Raw genomic sequence first — 24,512 nt, 5'->3', positions numbered from 1 at the left:
CTAGCCCGAACAAATAAGTTGTAAAGAAAGGGACACAAAAAACTTCCAGAGTCTTAATGTTACACAGCATTAATTCTCTCTTCCCCTTTATCTTCTACAACTTGCCCAGCATTTAGAAGCCCTTTAATGCCAGTGAATAGCTATGACATGGTCAGATGGGTGATGAATACATTTGCAACGGAAGAATTAAGGGAGAGAAACTCCAAATGTTGCTTTAAGCCTTCACAAAACCATTTGGCTGAGGGGAGCTGTCAAACAGCGATACTTACTACATCGAAATCAGCACCCGGCATCCCAGTATCCACTTGGACTGACTAAACCAGGGCACTTCACTGAACAGCTTAAGATGAATTCCTAGAAATCACTTGGTTACAGATATTTAAGGAAACTGAATAATTTCTAAGGAGGATTGAATTTACTGTTTTCTACAAAGGAAGAACTAGCTTTTAAAATTCATGTCAAAGTTAGCATTTAATCTCTGTGACAAAGTGGCTACTGTGACATCGTAATACAAACACTGGCAAAAATAGTGGCAGCACCGGACTAGTAATAAACACCAGGACATAATTCAGCATGGATATGTTTTATGTATCATTATAATTACTTTAGTTCTGGCTCAATAAATAGAAAAAAAAAATCCTTTTTGGTTATGCTAGTGGTTCTCTATGCCAGAAGAGATCCAACATACTTTTGGTGAGTGTTTAAATCACAGAACGCCAAGTCATGCTAATGTGGGCAGAGAGTCTTTGTCTAGTTCAAGAAAAGGGAAATAATTGTCCTTTTTGCTGTTACCGCTAACATCAACAGAAAGAAAACCTCAGTTCTGATAGCAAGCTAGTGTGATAAACTACCTAGTTTAAGCAGCATCCTGTATATCAAATGTTAGTTGAAGAAAGCCTGAAAAAAAGCCAGGACTGCTCAGCCCTGTTGCTATCAGTTGTGGTGAAGGAAACAAAGTTGAGAGGTGAACTGTCCCTTCTTGCTTTTGGTGGCTGTGATCGTGGTCGAAAAATTACAGGTCACGTATTTATTGGCTCTGATCTGACTAGCAGAGAAGACGGGGGAGGAGGATAAGGAATTAAGAAAACAGAGGAATGATCCAAACCATCAAACAAGGATGGAATCTAACAAAATAGCATGAAAATAAAAACGAAACAAAGTCACTTTTATAGCATCAAAAATATATTGGAGAAACAATTAAACAGAACATTGACTTTCCTGGACAGTTTCTATTTTTTTAACACATCCTCCGCTCTGAAAAGCAAACAGAGGAAAGCATCGCCAATGGCGTTAGCTAGATCTTCCCAAGGATGATCAAACTCATAATCACCCAGCATGAAGGTGGAAGCCAGAAGTGGCAGTCAGGGACCCCTTGGCCCCAGATCCTCTGACACTCATGGAGAGAGAGGTTTCCATCTTAACCTTCCAGATTATCTGTCTGACTCCAGGTAACTGCTATTTAATTATGCTGTGTATCTCTGTATCACTAATGATGATCACACTGGAGTTCATATCAAGCAGAAGGTGCTCTGTGCTTTTGGTTCTGAGACATCAATACAGGGAGACACAGAATAACTTAGGAAATTATGCCATTCTCAGTAAGAGTCAGGCAGTTCACCTATTATCTCCTTTCAGGAAAATAATCTAGCAATTTCCTGAGGAATACTGCTTCAAATTTAAACTGTTTGGCTGATACGCATTAAAATGACTATGCTAAGAATATGGAGAAGTGCATTATAAGTGACTGAACTAATGCCATTTTTATATTTATCTTTCTTTTGACAACTTGAGAAAAAGAGTTTTGCTTGCAGAATTTAAAAAAGAGAAGTTTTCCAATGCACATTCAAAACATATTGAGTTCAGATCGAGACAAGCATTTACCCAGAGTGCTTCATGTTTTGAGGCTTATCCATTCGCACAGCAAGCTTGATCTTCAGGTCTTGATCAGGGCAGTTTTTGGAAACAGTCATTTTATGCCACTCTGATTGCTTTGGGCTGTTTGGAGTAGGGTGAAGAACAACCTGCAAGTGTCAAAATCAACAGTGTTAAAGGGAAAATGTATTCACAAAATGGATTTTAATGGGGAACAAAAGCACATCAGATGAGCTACTTTTCCCCTAAAAGTCAGTCTGGAAATTTCTACTCACATCAGCAATGATGGCTTTATATTGCTTTTTCAAATTAAAGCTTAATATTTTGAGATTAGTTCATACATTCTTTGGCTCCTCTATCTACCGAGCCATTGTTCATGGGGTTGTGCACAACAGAACTGCATTATCAGTTCCCATCATTTAAGGAATAATCAAATGAACTTGCAGATAAATCAGTCTAGAAATGATGGTAGATTAATGTGATTAGCAAACCAGTAACAAGATTTTTGCTGAGGCTGCCCAGTGCAATCACTCACTCTCAGACTCATACAACTTGGTGGACCTCCAGCCTTCCTGCCACGTCCCATGTGAAGTGGGCTGTTTCGAGGGCTCAGAAAGCTCTACCTGAAATGGTTCATCAGGTTGTGGGAACCTGGCTTGATTTTTGTGCTGAGTGCTAAGATTGGATGCAGTAGGCAATGCTTAGGTAGGCTGGTGTGTCTGAGTGTGCTACAACAGCAGACGAAATCTACACTATTTATCACTTCTTTTATTGAATTGGACTACTGCTTTCTCTGGCAGGAAACTGAAGCTGTTAGTAGTTACATAGATAGCTGAGCACACCAGCGTCGTCTGCACCACTCGAGGAAAAGGCCGCATTTAAGCAAATCCTGAAGATGAGAAGTGAGTCCTCCACACGGAGGGACCCAAACTCTGAGCAGCATCCGAAGACCCCCCATGGCAAGGCAGGCCAGGCAAGCGCATAGACTTTCACTGAACCGCATCTCTTAGTGAGACAGCATCCTCTAAGGGTGTTTGGGATGCTCTCTACTTTGATTTCTAACTCTTTTTCATCTAAAGGTGCGTACACTTTGCTCAGTGTTGTTGTAATTCATGGTTCTTCCCCTCCTTGCTCTCAGTGGTTGAAATCTTGGCATGGCTGAAGTCCATGGGAGCCTTGCCACCGGCTTCAATAGGGCCAGGATGTATTCCCATGCCTTCAGCTGCCCATCCAGCAGTTTAGGGCTTGGGAGCATTTTCCAGCTTACCCTTCAATAAAAGTGGCAAAGTGAGGAGTGCCGGCCAGTTGCCAATTTAACACTTGCAATAGAAAGTGGGCATTGTCCATGTCTGGCAGAGCACAAAAGCCACTTCTCCAAGGGCGGCTGAACACGGATGTTTTTGTGTATAAAACCTGCTTTCCTCCTCTCTCTGTGCAGACAGATTTGTGCCCACTCCAACAGCTAAACCACAGGCATAGCACGCTCCCAGTTTCATTGTTTCGTTAAAGAAGAAATCTTGATGTGCCCTGAGCAGACACGCGTCATCTCTCTGCCACTGTGGGCACACTAAGCATCCCTTTGAAGTTTGGCCGACTGAAAGCGCCGGTGGCCACAGGCCAGAGGAAATCACCGCCTGGCTCCCCATGCTCGCATCTGCTGGCCCGTGTCCTTTGGCCGACAGAAGCTCAGAGCAGGGGGATGGCTTCCCGACGGACAAAAAGCGCATTGGTAAGGCTGGCTCATCAGCATTTCAGGGCAAGATGGGTTGCTTTGGGGTCTGATGTCTTTCTCAGAACAACATACACAGCTAATTGCTTCCCCGGACCAGCAAAGTCAGCACCGTTCACGGCTGCCAGTGGAAACAAGACTCACAAAGCAAGTGGGTCTACACTGAGTGTAACCACTCAGTGGAAAAAGCCCTGAATGGCATTGCGGCTGGCCGGGTGAAAAGCTCTGCTCAGCATGCTGCAGCGGATAATGGCAGGATGCTGGGCTGATGAAGAACAAGGTTTTGAAAATAATCCTGAAAATATTGCGATGCTGTGCGGCAAAGCAGCTATAGGTGTCCAGTCGGAGTACTGCAGTCTGGTAGGGTCACCCACTTTGCGAAAAAAGGAGCAGGCCAGGGAGAAAGGAAGGGTCAAGGTGTGGATGAGAAAAGTCCAAAGGTGCTGTGACTCTTTGAGGAGAAGATTGAGAAGAGAAAAGAAGAGATGGCTTTGTTTTTCTGTCTCTCAAGTGCAGGAACAAAGGATGTTTCATGAGCATGAAAACCCAAATCACTAAAATGAATATGAATGATATGAGAGAAAAATCACACGCAGCACTCACCACCACAAAGACATAAATCAGATCAGCAGCTCATGTTTGACACTTACATGAACAGGACTAATATAAACCCATATTAATTATGGACACAGACTCTCCTGTGTCAAGGCACAAGCAGCCACGGAGTAACAAGCATGCAGTTATGAGGAGAAACAAGCACTGCAATAGCTCTCCAGGGAAGCAGTCACGGTGCCAAGGCTGACAATATTCAGGAAACATTTGAACAATGCCCTCAGACACATGGCATGAATTTTGGGGTTGTCCTGTGCTGGAGTTGGACTTGTGATCCTTGTGGGCCTCTTCCAACTCAGGCCATTCTATGATTCTATGACCCCAACAGGTTAGTCCATAATTGGAAACACCATACTCAGGCTTGCCACAAGGTCAGTGCCTTTCTTGGCTATGGCTTTCTTGGCCATGGGCATGTAGACAAAGTATAGAGTGAGGTGTGCCGCAGAGCTGTGCAGATGGAGCCCAGCCTGCTCCTGGGCCACGCTGAGCTGTGAGATGGGAGGTGCCAAGCCCATGTGTAAGGTGCAGGCTTTCTTTCCATGAACTGGTTTTCATAAGGTCTTCCTCTTTCAGACCTTACACGCTTGAAGAACTGAGGGAGGGATGCATGAGAGTTTGCTGCCAGCTATGTCTGGGGCCAACACAAATCATGGGGCTGCAAAAACCCCATGGAGACACCCAAAGCCACATAAAAGTGCCGCCCACAGATATTCTGGAGCTGTGGGCTGCAGCGAGGGAGGGCCACCAGTCCCAGAGTGCTGGTGTAGGGACCACAGGTGAGGGGCAGAAATGGGGTGGGAAGGTTGACTCTGTGGCCAGTACCCAGGGAATCTGAGCTTCTTGCTATAAACAGCACTGGTGGGGGAAACTAACCTCTACATTTCACTTCCCAGTCCAGCCCCACTGAAGCCACCAGTTCAGCCACAATCCCCGGGGAGCCAGGATTTCAAGCCCTTTGCAGCAAGTACCGCAGTCAGTGCTTTCAAACGCTCAAACTGTGCACCGGCTGCTCAGCAGATAGGAGAGCAGCTTAACATTCTCTTGCCAAACTTAAATCCCCTCTTTTTGCCTCAGCATAATCCCCTTTTCTACCTCAGGAATGTCCATTTCCGTAAGCAACTTCTAAGGCTTTCCGGACTGCCAATATCGCATACAAGATCCTCTGCTTTTGCTGAGTGCAGGCACAGCCAGCTGAAATGCTGCCATTAAAAACTCACAACAAAGACAGCATGCGAGATGCACTCCTTTCCAGCAGTGGAGAGCTTGCTTTTTTTCCCCTCTCCTGAAGCTTGGCAAAAAAGCAGAGCATGTTGTGCTCCAAAGATATTTCCGTACAGGAGAGATTTCTCTAGAAAAGCAGGGCCAGAAGGAAACATTATTAAACTCAAAATCTCCTTACCCTCCCAAGCTCTTTGTCCTCCAGAGCCAGCACGCCTGTGCTCTCTGTGAACAGCTTCACCTTCACTGCAGGAAGTGCGTGTGTTGTCGTGAAGTCTCCTTGGGTGCCCCAGCTGTGGAAATAAGGACAGAGAGATATGTTCAGCTCACCAGCAGGTCAGCAGCACCACAATGGTTAACCAAAAATGTCCTGTCTGGCACACACGGAAGTGGCTGTGCTATCCGAGTGATAGAGGTATTAATTATCTTCTCAGGGAAATGTGGGGCAGATGTTTGGAAAAACCATGATGGTTCTTTGGGGAAAAAAGAAAGCATCTGAGAGCAGCATGATACCAAATTTAAGAGTTTTTTTATTTAGAAAGAACACTATGTCTCCTGCAGCGACAGCCTGTATAGTCACAACAGAAGTTGAGGACTGGTGACATCTGTACCTTGGACATCTGTAATTGCTCATGCGTCTACTCTTCTCCTTGCTAATTAATCTCTCCTTTCCAGCTTGATAGTGAAGTTAACTTTCTCTGAAGAAAGGCCAACTTAATTTGGGTCCTCTTTCGAGTCCCAGGCCAGGTTTAAATTCAAGCCATTTCATCCGGAGTAAGACTCCAGAACAGGACATCATCTCCTTGGGGATTGAATGGCAGTGGCCCGGAGGTGGCCACCTCTCAAATTACATGATGAACCAAGACCACCATCCTCTATTTGTACTCTGCAAGTCATCCCTGAGCTGGTCTCGTGGTTTGGAAAGGAGCAGTATGGAGGTTGAACGACCCACAGTATGAGAAACCTCCCTTTGTGCATGTTTCTAGGTGTTTTTTTCTGAGCTCCTGCAACCACAAGCTGCCTGAGCGTGCAGAGAACATGAACCTGTTCCACATGGGACCCTTCAGGCACAGGGTTCCAGCCGCAGACTGCCGACACTTATAACCAAACGTGTCATTTTAAGTCCCACAAGGAGAGGCAGCCCTGCAGATGACCTTCCCTTTCCCCACAGGAGGGTGGAACTGCAGCATTCCTGCAGCCCATCAGAGGGAGGTCTCAGTGATGGGTCTGAGCATATCATGTTAGAGGTCTCCTCTCTGGTCCTGGATGCTGGGAGAAGTTTTGAGGACAGAGCCCCAGTATTGCCACAGTTTACGGCATTCTGCTTCAGGGACTTTTCTCCTGGGCCCTGTCCCCGTCCCAGTATGCTGCAGCTGGAGCTGCTGCCTAGCGACATCTGTTAGGGCTCACCAGAGCTGTGCTGGTGAACATCTCCATGGGGTTCTCTTAAAGGTACCCAGGCTTTACAAACAGCAGTCAGCTTTGATTTAGAGAGGTTGTAGGGAAAAGAAATCTGTGAAACACCAAGTCTGCTCAACATTTTAAGGACCATGGCTTTTCAAACGGACTCACAAAGAGCCTCCAACAAGTGGTGCCACTACACAGCATGTCAAATTACCTGTGTGAAGGTTCCCCTCTGACCAACAAGCACAGGCTGAAGAAGGTTATGGAATAAAAACAAAGTGCAACTTGAACTAATGCCTATTTATGAGCTTTAAACAACTTTGAAAGTAGCAGAGAAGAGAATATCCTCTACACTAAGAGGTAAAAAGTCACGATGCTTTTATGTTTGAGACCTCATAGCTCTGTTTCAAGCTTTGCTTCTACAGCTTAGAAAGCTACAAACTTATTAGTATAAAGCCAGACAGAAACTTCCAGACACAGCTGAGCAAAGCACTCCTAAAACTGCACTTGCCCTTGTCAGCAGGCAGCAGGTCAGCCAAAAAAGAAAGGCAGAGGGAGGGTTGGGGAAGAGTGCACATTGTAAGGAGGATGCTCCCGAACAGCCGATCATGCAGAGGTCCATCGTGAAACTGGAAGAGAAAAACTGGGGTTTTTTTGTTCTTTTTCTTTGTCATTTTCTTTTTTATAATTCATTGTGAGTTAGATGTCCACGTTTTTCCCAGAGACTCTGAAAAATCATCACACTTCGAAACTCATGCAAAGTGTATGTATTTATAGAATATAGAATGTATTTATAGACAAAAATACAGACAAGCTTTCTTCACAGTAAGAGTCATTGGGCACTGGAACAGCTGCCCAGGGAGGTGGTCGAGTCACCTTCCCTGGAGGTGTTTAAGGAACGGGTGGATGGAGTGCTGAGGGACATGGTTTAGGGAGTGTTAGGAATGGTTGGACTCAATGATCCAATGGGTCCTTTCCAACCTTGTGATTCTGTGATTCTGTGTACCATCAAGCTTGAAGAATCATCACAGACAAGGTGTTTTTTGTAAACTAGAAGAAACCAAAAGCATGGCATGAGCAACACCTCCAAGTGATGTGAAGGAACAAACCCTACAACCTAGAATACTGCAAACCAGATGACAGATTATACCCCATCTCACTAACCCCTTCTATCCACCCTCATGCTATTAATGACACTTGTTTTACACTGTCCTCAAACTAGATTGTCAGCTGAAGCAGGGCAGTTCCCTCGAAGTGACTGGGAAAAGGCGCAGAGGACACGGTCTGGTGTACTCCTTCCTGCACCCGAGGAGTATGGTTCTCTGCTTTGCTCTTCTCTGAGCAGATTTTGTCCAACTGAGCTCAGCAGATGAGCGTGTTCAGCACAGAGCTGATTAACAAACTCAGTTTCTTTGTTGGCTTTGCTAGGAAGTTTGCTCTCCTGATGTCACTGTTCCACATGTTTCATCTTTTATGACGATGCATCAAACTGCCACCAGTGACAGGGAGCAGAGGTTTGGCATAAATTATCAACAGCACTACAGGTCCAGTCAGATCCCCAATATGACATCTTTTTCATGTGTATTCCATCAGCTACATAATAAACATTTTAAACATAAGAATCAGGAAACAATCTCATTTTTTAACTGAAGCTTAGGTCACAGGTTATGTTTTCTCCCAAAAAAAGACCTGTGCTGACACCAGCAGGAAGATAATTTTGCTTTGGGTATAAGAGGAAAAAGTAAGAAAATATCCAACCTTACACTGTGTATTTTGACAGCATCTGCTTTATAGAACTCATATCTCTGTTTACTATTAAAAAGCTCTTATTTGCTGAAGCATTCCCAGACCATATGTTATCAACAAATGTTACTAACCAAATACAAACAGTAATTTTCATTAGGTTTCCTTCATGAGAACAACATTCACGACAAAGGGAATAAATGTTTCAAATGACAGTAAACATACATAGCAAACCCTTGACAACACCGTGGTGCTTACATATTCATACTCCTAAAAGCCCTGAAAAGATCCGTGCCTACAAACAGAGATCCTCAGAGATGGGTTTTGTGCAGGTTGAAGCCTGTGGTGATGTCATTAGTTGCCATAGAGATACTCAGCATAAGGCCATAATTCATGTCACCGAAACATCATTTGTATTCAATCTAAGTAGGCAGTTTATCTGTTCTACGCATTAAATTATTGTTCAGTAAATTAGCTCTGGACAGTAGTTAGGTATTAGGACCTTTGAGGGACTAAGGATGTAATGGCTTCATTTCCACATTTCATAATTAAGCAGGTTATCACTGCAGGAGTTTATTTGTTGGGAAAGTACCTTGGGACCCATTCTGGACAAATCTTCTCATGAAGTAGTCACACTACCTTGTCCCATATCACAGAGCTCACGCTGACAGCTCAAAGCAATAATACATCTGCAAATGAGGACAAACGAAGTCATTCTGGCCAAAAAGATATGTTTATTTACGTGCACACCACAGCAAAGTACACAAGTAGAGAAATCCTGACAGGGCTTTCTCAGATAGGACCATATCTGCTGTCTGAATCCCACCTGAAACCCTCTGCCCAGTATTTCTTATTGCCTGGTGTGTCCCAAAGCCTGGAGCTGGCCAAGAAGCGCTGCCATGCATAACGACTTTGCTAGAATTATCACCCTATTTAGGGCATCTCTGCTGTTCCAGTGATACCACTAGGATCTACAGGCATCTCCAGATTTTCTAGTTAGGCATCAAACTTAGCATGAATAGCTAAACTCTTCCAGCTGCGAAGAGCTGGAGGATGAGATATGCCCCAGGCACTAACTTGTCAAATGCTGGTCCTTGTTTTACCTTTTACAAGCAAAATAAGTAGCTTAGCGCTGTAGACTTTGTGCATAAGCTTGAGGAACAGGGATTCACCTAGAGGTGCCATCAATTACTAACCAAACAGCCTAAAGTGCTGAGATTTTTTTGTAAATGACATATAAAATGACACTTATCCAGAGAATACAACTGGACAGCAAGGGAGGAAGGTCAGCCTTGTTTCTCGCTGCCTCCATGGGCTCATCCAGTGTGGGGCACTTGAAGGATGGGCTCACCTGTCCAATTCCAGGAGCATTTGGGAGTTCTTACAGGCACTGTCCTGACTGACACATGGAGGGAAAGTGTTGCTGTTGTGATGCAGGTGCCAGACTGCTCAGACCAAGCTGCTCTCGACTGTTTCAAGTAACGCGTTAGCGATCTTCAACAAACCTTCAGGCTGACGCTACTCAGCTTTTTGCAACTTTTGAACAAAACAAGTAAGACCACCGAGGGCCCTCACTGCCAGCTCTTTTTCTCTAAAATATCCCACTTATGTGGCCTAATCTGCAGCTTTCTCAACTGTCCTTCAGAGACATCGACTTAATCAGTTCTATTCACCTCTTCTACCTAAGTTCTTCTAAGTGAAAGTTTAGTCCCCATGACCTTCCCAAAAGTGAACACACATGTTAACACCCAGGAAAGTGCATTAAACTCTTTCCCTCACATATCACGATGTCCAGCAAGTTTGCTTAGCCCCTTCCTAATTTGAAATAGTAACCCTTCTTCCATTATTGCTCTTGTAACAGAATATCGATGTCTGTGATTTCTATAAATAATGAACAAGCACAACTGAATTGTATTGCTCAGCCATGAATCAGCCCTGCTAACCAGTCCGGCCTGTCAGCAGGCTAAGACGGGAGCAGCTGGAGAGTGATATGCTTTCAATAGAGTTGACATTTAAGTGTGATCTATGAGCAGTTTTCAAGGCCTTCAAAACTGCCAGAGGACACCTTTTCTCCCTCTCCAGATATATTTATTGAAATGGGTTTGCCTGCCAGCTTGCATAGAATGCAAGAACATGAAAAAAACAGAAAATAAATATAAAAATGTGTATTAAAGGACAACTCGTACGTCAGTGGGTTCACTTCAGGTGTGCATTATGCTCAATGTACACAGCAGTATCCCGGGACACGGGACGTCTCTGCAGGAGATGCTGTCCTGCTGCCTTGTTCCCACTAGTTCATCATTTAAGTAAAAAGTCTTGTAGAACAATATTCCTGCATGTTGGCCAGATTTGCACTGGTTTATTGAGCCACCTGCTCAGTATAATTTTTAAAACATAACCAAATCAGCAGCAATTCCTGTCCCCTCCCAGGCCAGGAGGACATCCTTGCGAATGCAGAACACGGTGCACAGCTGCCTCCATCCCCTCAGGGGCACAGTCCCCTAAACCAGCACCCAGCACCTCTCGCCCTCCTGTGTACAGAGGCAGGGAGGTCCTTCTGAACGGCCTTTAATACATGGGACTGTGTCCTGGACAAAACTTGCAAGGCCAGCGTCACCCCACTTGCTGTCCTCAGCTGCCAGAACGGGATCTGTAGAGAACGTAACAACCAGCTGATCTGGCTGCCTCCCTCACACGCTGCTGTTGTGGGCAGGAGAGGGCTGTGCTTCAGGCACTTCACATCCCTCACCTTTCCCTCAATTTTCCTGCTGTATTTGAAGTTTGGTCCCCAAAGCAAGCCGGCTGCTGAAGGAAAGCTCATCAAAAGGGCAGCACAGCCAGCAGCCTGATAGACACTGTCTGCTTTTTGAGGAAGGATGTGTCAAGCAAAGGCACCTTTTGCTGGGACACTGCTTCACCTTGTGCACTGTAATGCTTTTAATCCAGCCTTAGTTGCTTGGCTTATCACAGTGCCCAGCCACGGCATCTGCTCTGGTGGAGCTGCATCTCGTTCTGAGGATGGAGAGGTCCAATCCCACTTGACCTCTGGGGGACTGAAATACTATGTACCGACTTGATTTAGTTCTTCCTAAAATCCTGCCCAGCAAATGATGTTTTTCCTTCTTCAGCTCACTCCTCTCCTCCCTGAACAGAACTTTCCAGAAAGCAGCCCTACATTTCAGGCCATAAATCACATAGGCCCAAAGCTTGAGCACTGGGAAAACTGAAGTTAGAGAATCAGCACACCAGGCATGGAGCTGACCTACCTTCAGCAGCTGATGGAGTAGCACACCTTTTCCTCTAATGTAATGCTATGGTGTGTTCCTTTTTTACCTATTTCTAGAGATATAAGCAAGGAGGAAAATAGTTTTAAAATGTGTTTAACAGTTAAACTGTATGTGAAGAAGCATGCAGAAAAGCTTTTTGTTCTATTCTCTAATGCTTTACCTATACCAGCCATTCAAAAACATGGAATAGAGGTCAGAACCCAAGACTACAGTTATTGTTGATCCTTCTGAACTTCCCTTGCCCATACCCTTGTTGCTGTAGTTCATAATAATAGAGCACACACAGACTTACTCAGCTCCGCAGCGAAACCTGGTGCAGCGATGGAATTAATTCCACTGGGATGAAAATGCTCATTTTATTTTCAGAAACGAGTATTTGTGAAATTCTAGGAACAATATCAGTGAGACAACGCCGCCCATATGCTGCGCCTTTCACAAGCAGACTCTGGGAGAGGAGACAGCTCATCCCTCCTCAGCAGCAGCGTTGGTGAGGCATGGCAGAGGAAAGCACTCATACCTGCACCAGCTGGGTCCCACAGAAGTAATAAAAGAAGTAGGGCATCCCGAAGCCTTCAGGAAAATATGTATTTTTTGCAACTCTCATGGGTAATTGCAATGGATAATAGGTTTGTGGTTTGTGCCTTTGGGATTTGAAAAAAACCTGAAGGCAAGAGAAGAATTCAGGCTTTACTTTTAGGCTTTCCAAGAAACCCCCCAGGCTGGGCCACACAGCTGGAGACCTACAAGGTGCAGCTCATGCACAGCTGGGTGTTAGTGGGGGAATGTCCATAAACCATAGTCAGTTTGGGACAGTTACAAACTGGTTTGCAACTTTTTGCAGTAGGACTACAAACCTCGACTGAGGTCAGCTGAACTCTGCTAAGAAACATAACCCAGTGGGTTATGATACACCCACTATGATACACCTTCTAAGAGATATCATTATTGAAAGATGAAAAATTATCTAGTCAGAAACAAAATAGGGTGTAAAGACACCAAACAAAGAAGAAATTGCGTGCTGCTCCCTCTGTGGTGTTCGGTGAGTGCATCGCACTGTGGATGAAGCACAGGAGGTGTCAGCTCCTCCCACTGGCAGCTGCCATCCACTGGCAAAACAGCAAGTCATTTCATCGGTTTGGTGGCTTTTGTGGGGCTGAGTTTGGATTCCACAGACCACAGAGGGCTTCAAATGGAACTATGGCTCTGAGAAAATGATTTGAGCTTTAGCTATCAGGAGAGGATGCCGAGACATGAAACAGGTTTGTAGAAACCCACAAATTTATGGGATCGTACTACCATGTACATGTGTCCTTGCCACCTGCTTCGGGCTTCTGCTGCTGTAATCAGCAGAGGTCTAATTAATAGTCACTGGAGTTAGGCCTTAATTTGCCTCATCCTAGTTTAGAGGCAACAAGCAGATGAAATGAAGCCTGCCCTAGCAGTGCCTCTGTCTTCTCACTGCTGAAGACGGGTGTTGGAGGTGGCTGCTGCAGGCAGATAAAAAGGATCCGAGATGAAAATCGCAAAGGAGATAAACAGATGCAGAAAATCGTCTATGTTTCTGCTCATTCAAAAGCATCCTAGGCTGGGAAATACAAATTTGGGTGCTAAGAAAGGCACCTTTCCACTCTGCCAGTAGAAATGGATTGAGAACAGTCTGCATCCATAGAACAGCTTGGTTCCTAAGAGCTGCTGAGACTCCTTTGGGATTCCTCCCACAGTCAGAGTTGGATGTGTTCACTCACCTTCAGAACAGGATAACCAAAGTCATCAGACACAGATTGACAATACGGCCTGGTTTTATTCACATTTGTTTCTTCTCCCTTTCTGCTGACAGAACAGCCTCTCAGTCTCATCCCCTCAGAAGAAGCTGAGTTGAAGTGGGAGTGACAGCACAAACAGCTTTGATTCCTCCCAGACTTTCCTGTGCAGACTTTATGACAGTACAACCTGCTTCCACTGATGCAGCTACTACGCAGGTGGCTGACAAGTCAGCATCCCTGCATGTGCCGGCCGGCAGCAGCGGCTGGACCTGCCTTCCCTGGAGCTATGACATGCCGAGTGAGGCTGTGTCTCTGAAAAACCAAAGGCGCTCTGAGTGAATTCATCATTTCTTGTGATGTCCTAATTCCTGCCAAGCATATAACACTCCGTCTGCTAAAAAAACATCATCAGTAATAATTCTACTTACTAAAAGGGTGTTCATTTACCCAAAAACACCACATCAGAAAGCACTACGGTGTTACACAAAAGTTAAGCTGAGACAGCGTGTCCCTAAGGATTGAGTGGCAGTTAAAGATTTCTTCCAATCTCTAGTGTTTCATGGACTGTCCATTTTTTGTTCCCACAAATCAGACACGATGCTTCATGCACTCAGACACCATCTTGCTCAACATCATGCAGCCAGCAGTACCAGGCAGCTGATGAAAGGCACCATCTCTCCCTCCAGGAGCTGTAACTCCCACGTCCTCAAACTGGCTACGGCAACACTATGACTGCCGGCTGAGAGAAATATGTCTTGGAGAGCATCACATCTGCGTCTGAGTGTGTAAGGTGCAGAAGGAATAGGGCAAAGCTGACGGAGACTGCAGCAAAGCAAAGCCTGTGAAGGTTTGCTCTTGATCTGCTTGCGGCTCACAAGCAGCTCCGGCAGACCCCCTTCCCATGCCAGCATCGTGTCACTCGGCTGCCAGGGCACCGCAGCCAAGAGGGGCTGCTGAGGCCGACAGCACAGCTTTAGGAACCCAAAACAAGGATGATCTTTGCTACACAGAAAAAGCAGAGCTTGATTTCTGCTTCCTGAGCATAGCTGGTGCACTGGGGAAGCGTTGTGGGAAAGTTGTAAGAAAGGATTGGAGATGGGTTTAATCACATAATAGCTATTGATGGCCACGAGATGGCATTCCCACCCCAGAGATGTCCCTCTGCCATGCCTGCACCCAGGACCACACACTCCTCCCCACCTGCCTCCCCACAGCCTGTGCTCCACTGCAGCATGCCCGCCTGGCTCGGACAAGAATTTGTGGCAATGCTATTCACCACAATCTTTGGGGTATTAACGAGGAAAATAAGCAGCGTGATTACTTCGCGTGATTTAAATGACAACCGCTTTTCAAATGCCCTATGCTCTCACTTAGTACTATGATATTGCAATTAGGGGAGAAAAGCGCAGCAGGAGGAAATGGAAATGTAAGCCCAGCAACCTTTTACTGAGAGGTCTGAACTGAAAGAATAATTGCTTTTACAAGCGCTGCCTACTGTGTGTGTTTTATTGGTGTATCTGCTCTGAATACAGCACGAGTTAAGAGTTTCATTCATGGAATGGGTCTGTGTGCATTTACTGTCTGCGACTGTTATCAATTCCGGTAGAAGGTGACCGCAATGCCATGCACATGCTAATCAAAGTTTCCTTTGGCCAAAGATGCGCCACTGAATGAGCAGAGCTGCTCATTTCACAGAATGATTACTTAACTCAGACACAGTTAATCACTTCTATTGAACCTTATCACCCTAGAAGAAAACAAAACTGCAAAGAACTGCAGCGAGCTAAGGTCTGGTCATGATGGCCTACGAAGGCCTTGCACTGCCAGCTTTACAAAATTTCAATGTCTCACAAGCACAGACCATGAAGAACAAAAGAGAAATCCTCTGCCTGAAAATATACATTATTGCTTTTTTTGCCAATCTACTCTAGACCCTCCTTTAGAAAATTCAGTAGAGGAGAGCAGTGAAGTATTTCCTAAATGTAAACAGAGCAGAAAATGACACAAGGTACCCTTCCAAGGTCAGCCACAGAGAAGAACAAAGGTACAAGACCACCTCTAGCCATTGTGCCACCATGCACATTTTTGCTGTGCTATATTCTTCTGAAAAAGGACCCAGGACAGGAATAGTGGAATCACAGAATCATAGAATAGTCAGGGTTGGAAGGCACCTTAAGATCATCTAGTTCCAAACCCCCTGCCATGGGCAGGGACATCGCACTGGCTCAGGCTGCCCAAGGCCCATCCAGCCTGGCCTTGAACACCCCTCCAGGGATGGGGCAGCCACAGCCTCCCTTGGCAACCTGTTCCATCTCACCACTCTTATGGTGAAAAAATTCTTCCTAATGTCTAGTCTAAATCTGTCCCTCTCCCTTGTCCTATCACCACAAGCCTTTATGAACAGTTCCTCTCCAGCTTTCCTGTAGCCCCTTCAGGTATTGGAAGGTTGCTATAAGTTCTCCTCTGCGCCTTCTCTTCTCCAGGCTGAACAAGCCCAACTCTCTCAGCCTGTCCTTGAATGGAAGGTGCTCCAGGAAGCCCAGGCTCAGCCAGACGCTTGGGATGGGGTTGGTCTTGCCTAAATTCTGATGGCCAGAAGCAGAGTCATCGTGGCATTTCCTGGGTTGGTGGGAATGGGTGCACATTTCCAGCAGATGATGCCCACCCAGCCATCTCGATCATGAGTTTCTCTGCTGCAAATAGAAACATTCCTGTAGTTTCATTGATAAGAAACCCAAAGCAAGGACTGAGCCAGCCACTGGCCCAGGGACACACAGCCACTGAGAAGAGCTACAGCAAATCTGCAGACATCATGTCTTTTGTTTCTGTGGGAGATCTGTCCCTACACATGTGTTTTGCATTTCTGGTCTGAAAAGAGTCGCAGGGCTCAGCAAGCCCTGACTTGCAGGACTTCATTATTTCCCCTCTTGTGGGAAGAGGACTGGTGACCCCTCTTCCCACAACCTGATGGATCCCACAGCTGCAGTGGTGTTGTGCAGCAGCTGGGATCCCGCTTCTCACTTCCTCTAAGCCATGGAGTGGGAGTTGCTGCAGGTGCTCTTGGCTTTAATTGTGCACAAAGCCTTTTGGCAAAGGTGGGAAAGACCAGTGAGCTGGGCCAGACACACCTGTGCACCATGCCTTGCCTTTCACTGACTTCTTCAGTCTGACATACCTCAGCGTTGCTCTGCAAGAGGTTCAAGAAAATGCTGCCGTGTCTCTGTGCTCTGCTCCAGCCATGTTCATAAGCTCCTCTCTCCACGAGTATGTCTTGTTCTCTTTGCCCATGTAGTGACAACAGTACATAGCTCCCTTTGAGTGCTTCCACCCATAGTGCTGCTGTTCATTGGGAGACCAAGCACATTCACAAAGGCAACAGGCCTCTCTACCTTCATTTCACCGAAAGGACAGCTAAAATGTTGTGAAATCACTGCCAAGGTTGGCCTTCCCACTAAACCACTCCCTCTTCCAGAGCTCTGTTCAGGCAGGAGGAGGCACAGTACCAATTCTTCAAAGTATGCTCTCTATTTCCCTACACTGCAATCAGCAAAAGCAGTACCCTTCATTAAATAATAAAGTACAGTACTTGTATACAGCACTTAATAAATAAAGCAGCAACCGGGCAGTTTTAACGTGTTGCATCCCCTGCCCTTCCATTGGCAAGTGACGTGCTGAATTTGCATTAAGGCATGGCTTAATTTTTTTTAAAACACCAGCCACAAACACTAAACGAGATGACTGAATATATCCCAGGACTTCTGTTTTGCAGTCCTCCTCTTAATTTAGCACTATTTCAGATCACCGAGTCTCAATCTCATTTCAATGTCCTTTTGGTCTTTACCAACCCATCTTAAGGTTGCATGCATAGGAGTGATGAAGCAGACGGGTGTCGATGAAAATTGCCTTGGGCATCATCGCGCCTTCTGGAATACTTACATTTGAATGTATGTGCTATCACAGGAATACATAATTCCCAAGTGCATAGGAACACTCAAGAAATCAGACAGCTGGCAAGAAAAGAGAGACATTCATCTGTGAAAGAGAAGGTGCGTGAGCTCAACCCTTACTAGACACCAGAGAATCCATGTGAAAGCAATGCTCTATAGGTCAGAGAAAACACATCCAGAGCTTGCACTTACTTGATAGCAGAGAACCCTACTATAAGAGCTAAGTGTATAGAAATAAGCCTCCATTATTCTTCAACACCATTTCTAGTTTAACATTTATAGTACGGAAGAGAGGGAGGGGCTGCATGAGACCTTCAGGAGCAGGATCGTATCACCACCTGCAGTCCCAGCAGACTATAGCTCTGCTGCCCAGGAGGCTGCACCACAGCCGTCTGAGGGACACTTGGGGCAAGAGAATCCCTATGGGGCTTTGCCTTTCTTTTGGGGAAAAAATCAGCTGCTTAATCTAAAGCAAATTTTTTGTCCTCCCATGGCGCCCAGGGCAGCAGCTGAGCCATGTGTAAACCGCTCCTGCAGAGCAGCTACGAGGAAACATCAGAAGACGTTCTGAATTCCTAATTAAATAGGCCACTAAATCACTTATGTGAAGACTTCCCATAATGGATCACACGACTGCACCTGGGTAATAACCTTTTGGTGCATTTTTTGCTGTGCTTAATGACTTGTCCACATCCTTCACTTTCAAAAATGGGAACGTCGTAGCATAAATCTCCGGAGCATTACGGAAATACTGTCACAGGCACAAAAGGGGATTTGAAGAGCAGATCAGACTGAACTAACAGCAGAATCCTTTGGGCGCAAAGCCATGCACAGTCTCCTCAGAAAACTGGCTCCTAGACGAGCTAAATAGCTGTACGCGAAGAAACATTGCGTAGGGGATTTGGACTCCACTTTGTATCCTTCATCCCCAGACAGAGGGGCTAAAAGCAACTCCCCTGAAGTTCTTGTCCTTGTCACCTCCCAGTCTGGCAGCATCTTGAACTCAGAGCACCTACACTACGTTCGCAGAGAGCAAAGCTGAAGATGTCTCCTGAAACACAGTTCCTCAACAGCTGCCTCAGGGCAGACTGACCTCCTGCTCAGACCCTCACCCCAGGACCAGGGCCATATTTCAGAAGTGACAGTGTCTGCAGTTAGCTGTACAGAGGGCTCAGTCACCTATTTTGACACATCCATAAGGCTCCTGGAGGTTTCAAAAGGAAAAGGAGCTGTAAGCATCTGCACAGCTGTGAAATGAAATCATACAACTGGAAAGGCAAGCCGATCAGTCTAGGTAATTAAGACAGCTTATATTTAATGCTGAAGTCAACTAGAAGAAAGAGAAGAAAAAAACAGAAAAAAAAGCATCTAACTCCTAAAATATCATAGAATCATAAAATGGTTTGGGTTGGAAGGGACCTTAAAGATCATCCAGTTCCACCCTCTGCCACGGACAGGGACACCTCCCACTGGCTCAGGCTGCCCAAGGTCCATCCAACCTGGCCCTGAACACCTCCAGGAATGGGACAGCCACAGCTTCCCTGGGCAACCTGGGCCAGGGCCTCACCACCCTCATCTTGAAGAATTTCTTCCTAATGTCTAGTCTAAATCTCCCCTCTCCCCTTAAAAGCCATCCTCTCTCATCCTATCACTTCATGTCCTTGTAAAAGGTTCCTCCCCAGCTTTCTTATAGGCTCCCTTCAGGTCCTGGAAGCTGCTCTAAGGTATCCCCGGAGCCTTCTCTCCTTGAGGCTGAACAACCCTCACATTCTCAGCCTGTTCTCATAGCAGAGGTGCTCTGGCCCTCTGATCATCTTTGTGGCCTCCTCTGGACCTGTTCCAACACTACCATATCCTTCTTTTGTTGGGGAATATCCTTTTACTTTGTTTTTTTTACTCAGCATCATATATTTTGCTTACACAGGGCTTACATAGGGATGCAAAACTAAATACAAATGTCTGCTTAAAACTCTGTAGACACATGGATCTTCTGTCAAAGCTCTGCCATGGGGAGATACCTCTGCAACACAGTAATAGCTCTGAGCGCAGCATGGGCTCTGAGCACCCAGTTGATGCTGGGAAGTCTAAGGTACTGACCCTCCTGCACGTCTGCAGAGCTTACAGGGCTGTTGCAACAGCCAGGATAACGATGCCACAGGCTCTGGACAACCTCCTGCACTGCAGGATCACACATGTCTGGAAGTGATCTACCAGGCATGCACCAAGCAACACACAATATGAATTATGCGGTAAACTTTGCTCCCACTCACATCAGCTTAGTAGAGTTAAAGTTGTTCTACAGAGCATGGATTTTGTAATTTATACATGCAAGCTCATCTCGTTTTACCACAGGAAAGCGTTCACAGCATCTCCCAGCCAGCTGTGGCAGCAAAACACTGCCCGCAACAGAATGCTCTTACCACGCTCCTGCTCTGTGCAAAGCCACTGAGCAAAGCCAGGGCCCTGAGGCAGGCGATTCCTGAATGAAAACACCAGATTTTCCCCTTCAGCAAAGAGGGAGAGGGCATCCCTACTCACCAGCCACTCTTCCCTTTGCTGCCTGGTGCCCATCTCCCAGAAAGAGGCTCACTGAAAGCACTGAGGAAGGATACAGTGGAATTCCTGTCCCTCTTCATGGTCAGACAGTGGGCTCTGATGGATGAGGCACAAGACTTTGAAACTAAGACCTTAGCTGAAGGATAAGCTTGGAGGTTTGGTGCAGGGATCCGAACGAGGGCAGCCTGTTGCAGCAGAGATAAGTGGCTGAGCTGTCAGAAAGCAAATCAAGGAGCAGCATCAGGAGAGGGCACAAAGCTAAAACAAGACAACCCTGTCTCATAGCACAGCAGCCAAGGGAACCAAGATGGAGAGGTTTCACAGTTTACCAAAGACATGACTTTATCGAGAGAGAATTTCTGGAGAGGGCTTGAGGCCCAAGCTCTTGGTCACAACAAAGAACATAAGAAGTGACACAGAGTCAGATTAGAGTCACTGAATGTCCTCTCTCCAGCACTGCCCTATAGCACATGCTCAAGAAAATAACACGGCAAAACCACCCAGGCAACAAAGAGTGATCTTTTCTCCTTTTGAAGCAATAAGCTCCATCCTCACTTCTCACACTCCAAGCTACTGCATGACCTTTGCACTTAGACTGAAGAGCGGGGATGTATAACCTCAAAATGAAGTCATTTAGAGTCAGATGAGCAGCCTATACCTCCATCCCTTCTTGGGCATGTCAAAAGGCAGGTCGGCCACATTCTCCTCCAAGAAATTATTTTAAATTATTTTAACCCAAGTGGTTCAGCTGAGCTCAACACAGGTACACCTCATTTTCACTACAGCAAACCAGGGGAGAACGAGACTTATCTGCATGCTGAAATATGTCCAGGTAAATATATAGTATTTATTCCCAAGGCACGTAGCAGCTTGCTGTTGTTTGGGACTCTTTGTTTTCCTTTGTTTTGCTCACGTCAGAGAAAGGCAATACGATAAGAAGACGAATCACTGGCACAGCCCATGAGTGCTGCTACGAGCACAGGTCACGGTTTGAACATATCCAGCAGCCTCTTTAGGCAGCGTAGGACAGGGGTGTTGTGGATGGACTTTTCATGCTATTCCCAGACCCCTTGTTCTCAGGCTGTGCGAACAGCAGCATTTCTAACACACCTTCTGGAAGGGCCGTGTCGGGGATGTGCAGAACCACTTCTCCCTCTGTGCTTTGCAGAGAGCAGACATCAAGCCAACACGCAGGGAAGACATGGCACATAAAACTCTCAAAGATTTGCAAGAATATAATTCCAGTGTGAAAAGCATTAAAATCCCACTCACACTGGGATCTAGGACACTTTATAGAGGCATCTGTGGGTTAGGGCATAATACAAAGGCTTTTTCTTACACAACTTATTAAAAGCACTACTAATAATACACTGTGAGCCTGATCTGAAATAACCCTTGCTATTTCAGGTCTGGCTTTCTCTAGAACTCTGCCATCCTCTGTACCCCCACTGAGGCAGATAATCCTTGCATGAAGAGATTGGGCTTAAAATGTCACGGATGCAACACAGAGCCTGAGAAGAAGATGACCAGTATTTACTGCCATCCCGATACACACTCCTCGCACACGACTCACCTGACCACTTGGTACTCGTGGCTGCTAACCCTGCTGCTACCCTGCCTCCTTCAAGGTCTACAAACAGGATCCAAGCTCCAAAGCCACTAAGACGCTTCCAAACATCTTATTTGCAAAAACTGCTGATTTTGCACCAGGGAAGACAAAAGGCAAAGCAATCACAGGCCCAGACCAGTGCTTTTTGAAGTCCTTCCCTGCTGAGACACTGCCTTTTTCTACTAGAGGTGTGGAGCCCAGGTTAGCATCCCCGGCACGGCATGGAGCTGAGGAGCAGCTACTGCCAGGCATTTGCTGTGATCATGGGTTTTTAGCTCAGGGCTAGCATTTCAGGGACACAGCGAACAACTCCATGAGTCATTCTTAACTAAAACGATATTCTGCAAGTTTGTCTAGCTCTGTAATGCTCTCCTTTTCACCCCCCCAGGACACAGGGGCTATTGTAAAACAATGAAATCTTCCAGTGAATCTTACTGTCCAAATGTAATTTTTTTCCCCCTGACGTGTATGAGAAATTCAGTGGTTTGTAGCCTGTAGAGCCTTCAGATGAGAGCAAAACCAAATTTCAGGCAGTTTGAAGAGTTACAGTTTAATCTCAGGAAATACTACTTGTTTCCAGAACTGTATACACTGCATCTTCTGAGTGAAGGCACTTAAATTGCTTTTCTTTTTTTTTTAAGCCTCTGAGAAAACTTTTGGCACGTATAGGGGTAACCTGCTCCAGTATTTACATTCTCATAAGGCTGAGCCTCAAAATCCCCACAGCACGCTCCTCACCCCAAACCAGGCAGCAATACCTGCCAAAGTACACAAAACTTGGGATACCTGTGGAAGGAGCTCTCCTGGAGAGTCATCCAGCACGCTTTTGCCAATCTAGTTCCTTCATCAACGAGCATTTTGCTTATGATAAAAAGTACCCAAGCAAACAGGGGCTGAACCACCTCAGTGATTCACCTGGTTTAATTTCTCTTTCCTTCTTTCCTGAAGAGGAGAATGTAAGTGCAGTAAATTACTTTCAGAAGGCTTGGTTTTCCCTGCCCGGGCTGTTGTGTCTAGGAGAGGAAGCAAGGTGAAAGGAGCAATTCTAATGTAAAGAAGAAAAAAGGACAAGCTTTATGTGATGGTCTCTGGTTTCTGTACAAGGTTATTTTAGAGCCTCAGCTCGGGTAGTCTTTGGCTTTGGGAGTAAAACGTCTAAGGAACTTCAAGGAACGCAACTGTCAAACCCACTCCCCTCCTAAGGCATTTCCCTAGGTATTAGCCCTAGTGGTGGAGCAACCCAGAAGAATTCAAGCCTGACTTGCACCTCTATGGGAAGCCAGTGAGAATGAGTGTCATGGACTTGCATAACTTGTATCACACCGCAGCATTCAGCACTGGCTGTATTTTCCTCAGGGCTGATGGCTTCATGCCCAGACACCGTACATTTCATTATGATAAAAAGACCCACTCAAATTAAGAGCACACTCCTGCAGACCTTATTTTCAAAACAACACTTGTATAAATGGTCCTAAGGCTGACAGCAAGATGGCTTAAGGAAGGACAGACCCTCAGAGCAGGAGTGGGCTGCACAGCCCAAGCTAAACGAACACACACAATCCAGCAGAAGTGTGCTTTTCAGTATGAGTAGTAGTAATTTCCCCTAAAAAGACCCCAAGTTTCTCCACTGAAGCAACAAAATTGCCTAAAATAGTCACAACTGCAGGTTATTATGGAAATCTTCTTTTAAGTGCAACTCTCCTACTTAGTTCTTTGAAGCAGATTTTGAAGCGTTTTGAAAAGTAAGCCAGGCTGCAGCACTTTCCCTGATTGGGAATATTGTTTTCAAACCACTTACTGCAGATTCCTGCTCTGCCAGTACAGTGCAAGGCATCAGCAGTTTCTGCACCTCTGTGGGAGGACAACGACCTGGAGAAGGCAGCCTGCATCAGCTGGTCTTGAACAGTTTGCCTGTGTTGCTTGTGCACGTAACACAGCCAGGTGTTTTTGACTTTGCTTGGGAAGCTCCTGGTGAAACACCAGTGGAGACTGGTCACTCCACTGGGAGGAATGGGCTGTGGGAATAGAGAGGGAATATCCCAACAGTAGCCCTTCCTGCACTGCTCCCCATCACTGGAGAAGGTTTCATGTCACCTTGGTAATTTTCTACTGTGAGGATGCACATTGACAATCTCATTTAAGTGTGAAATCTCCCTCAAATTCATACAGAGAGTATTTCAAGTTAACTAATTCCACAGAGCAGAAAGGAAATAAGCCATTTATCGTGTTCTCCTTCCAAATTAACAAAGATTAATCACTACTAGCGTGCTTCTAGCAACATCTAGGTAAAACAAAAAAGCAAAGTATAGGGTCAAGGCTGGGAAAATGGGACCAGGTCAAAGAAGACAGAAGACGACTCTACCCCTGAACTGGATCTGGACAAAGTGCCCCCAGATAAAGCTTTAACTGAGAGATTCAAAGCTTTCCTCAGGTCTTCTCTCCCACCTCAGGCTGTGCTGCTAGTGTGTGTCCCTGCTGTTCCCCTTTCTTGTAGGACCACCGAAACCCCGTCAGTGAGGATGAGATTATGTACCTGCACCTGATGGCATCCATTCAGATGGACACTCAGACAAGTATTTACCTAAGCTCATGCTTAACTCCATCCCTATTTAGCAAAGTACTTACGTATAGACACAAACTTACGTCTCTATGGCTACAAGAGGCATAAGCCTGTCATTAACACTTTTTTCCCCCCTCAATCGGGGCTTACGGGCTGTTCTTAGTCACAGGACGATGCTCTGCAAACATGGAAAGCAACCTTTCTTCTCTGCT

The 24,512-nt window shown here is 45.8% G+C and overlaps 1 protein-coding gene across 21 annotated transcripts in view; it reads right to left on the bottom strand.

Moving 5' to 3' along the window:
- Window positions 1–24,512, bottom strand: part of CADPS (calcium dependent secretion activator) — a 220,750-nt gene that overhangs the window by 109,902 nt on the left and 86,336 nt on the right. For all 21 annotated transcript variants that reach the window (XM_054076643.1, XM_054076638.1, XM_054076644.1 and 18 more), the window contains exons 7-8: window positions 5,613–5,724; window positions 1,882–2,021 (exon numbers count right to left, since the gene is read on the bottom strand). In XM_054076643.1, the coding sequence (XP_053932618.1) occupies window positions 1,882–2,021; window positions 5,613–5,724 (252 nt within the window). The remainder of the gene's footprint in view (window positions 1–1,881; window positions 2,022–5,612; window positions 5,725–24,512) is intronic.

This window comes from Cuculus canorus, chromosome 11 (assembly GCF_017976375.1).
Source record: "Cuculus canorus isolate bCucCan1 chromosome 11, bCucCan1.pri, whole genome shotgun sequence".
NCBI lineage: Eukaryota > Metazoa > Chordata > Aves > Cuculiformes > Cuculidae > Cuculus > Cuculus canorus.
This window is presented reverse-complemented; position numbering and strand designations above follow the sequence as displayed.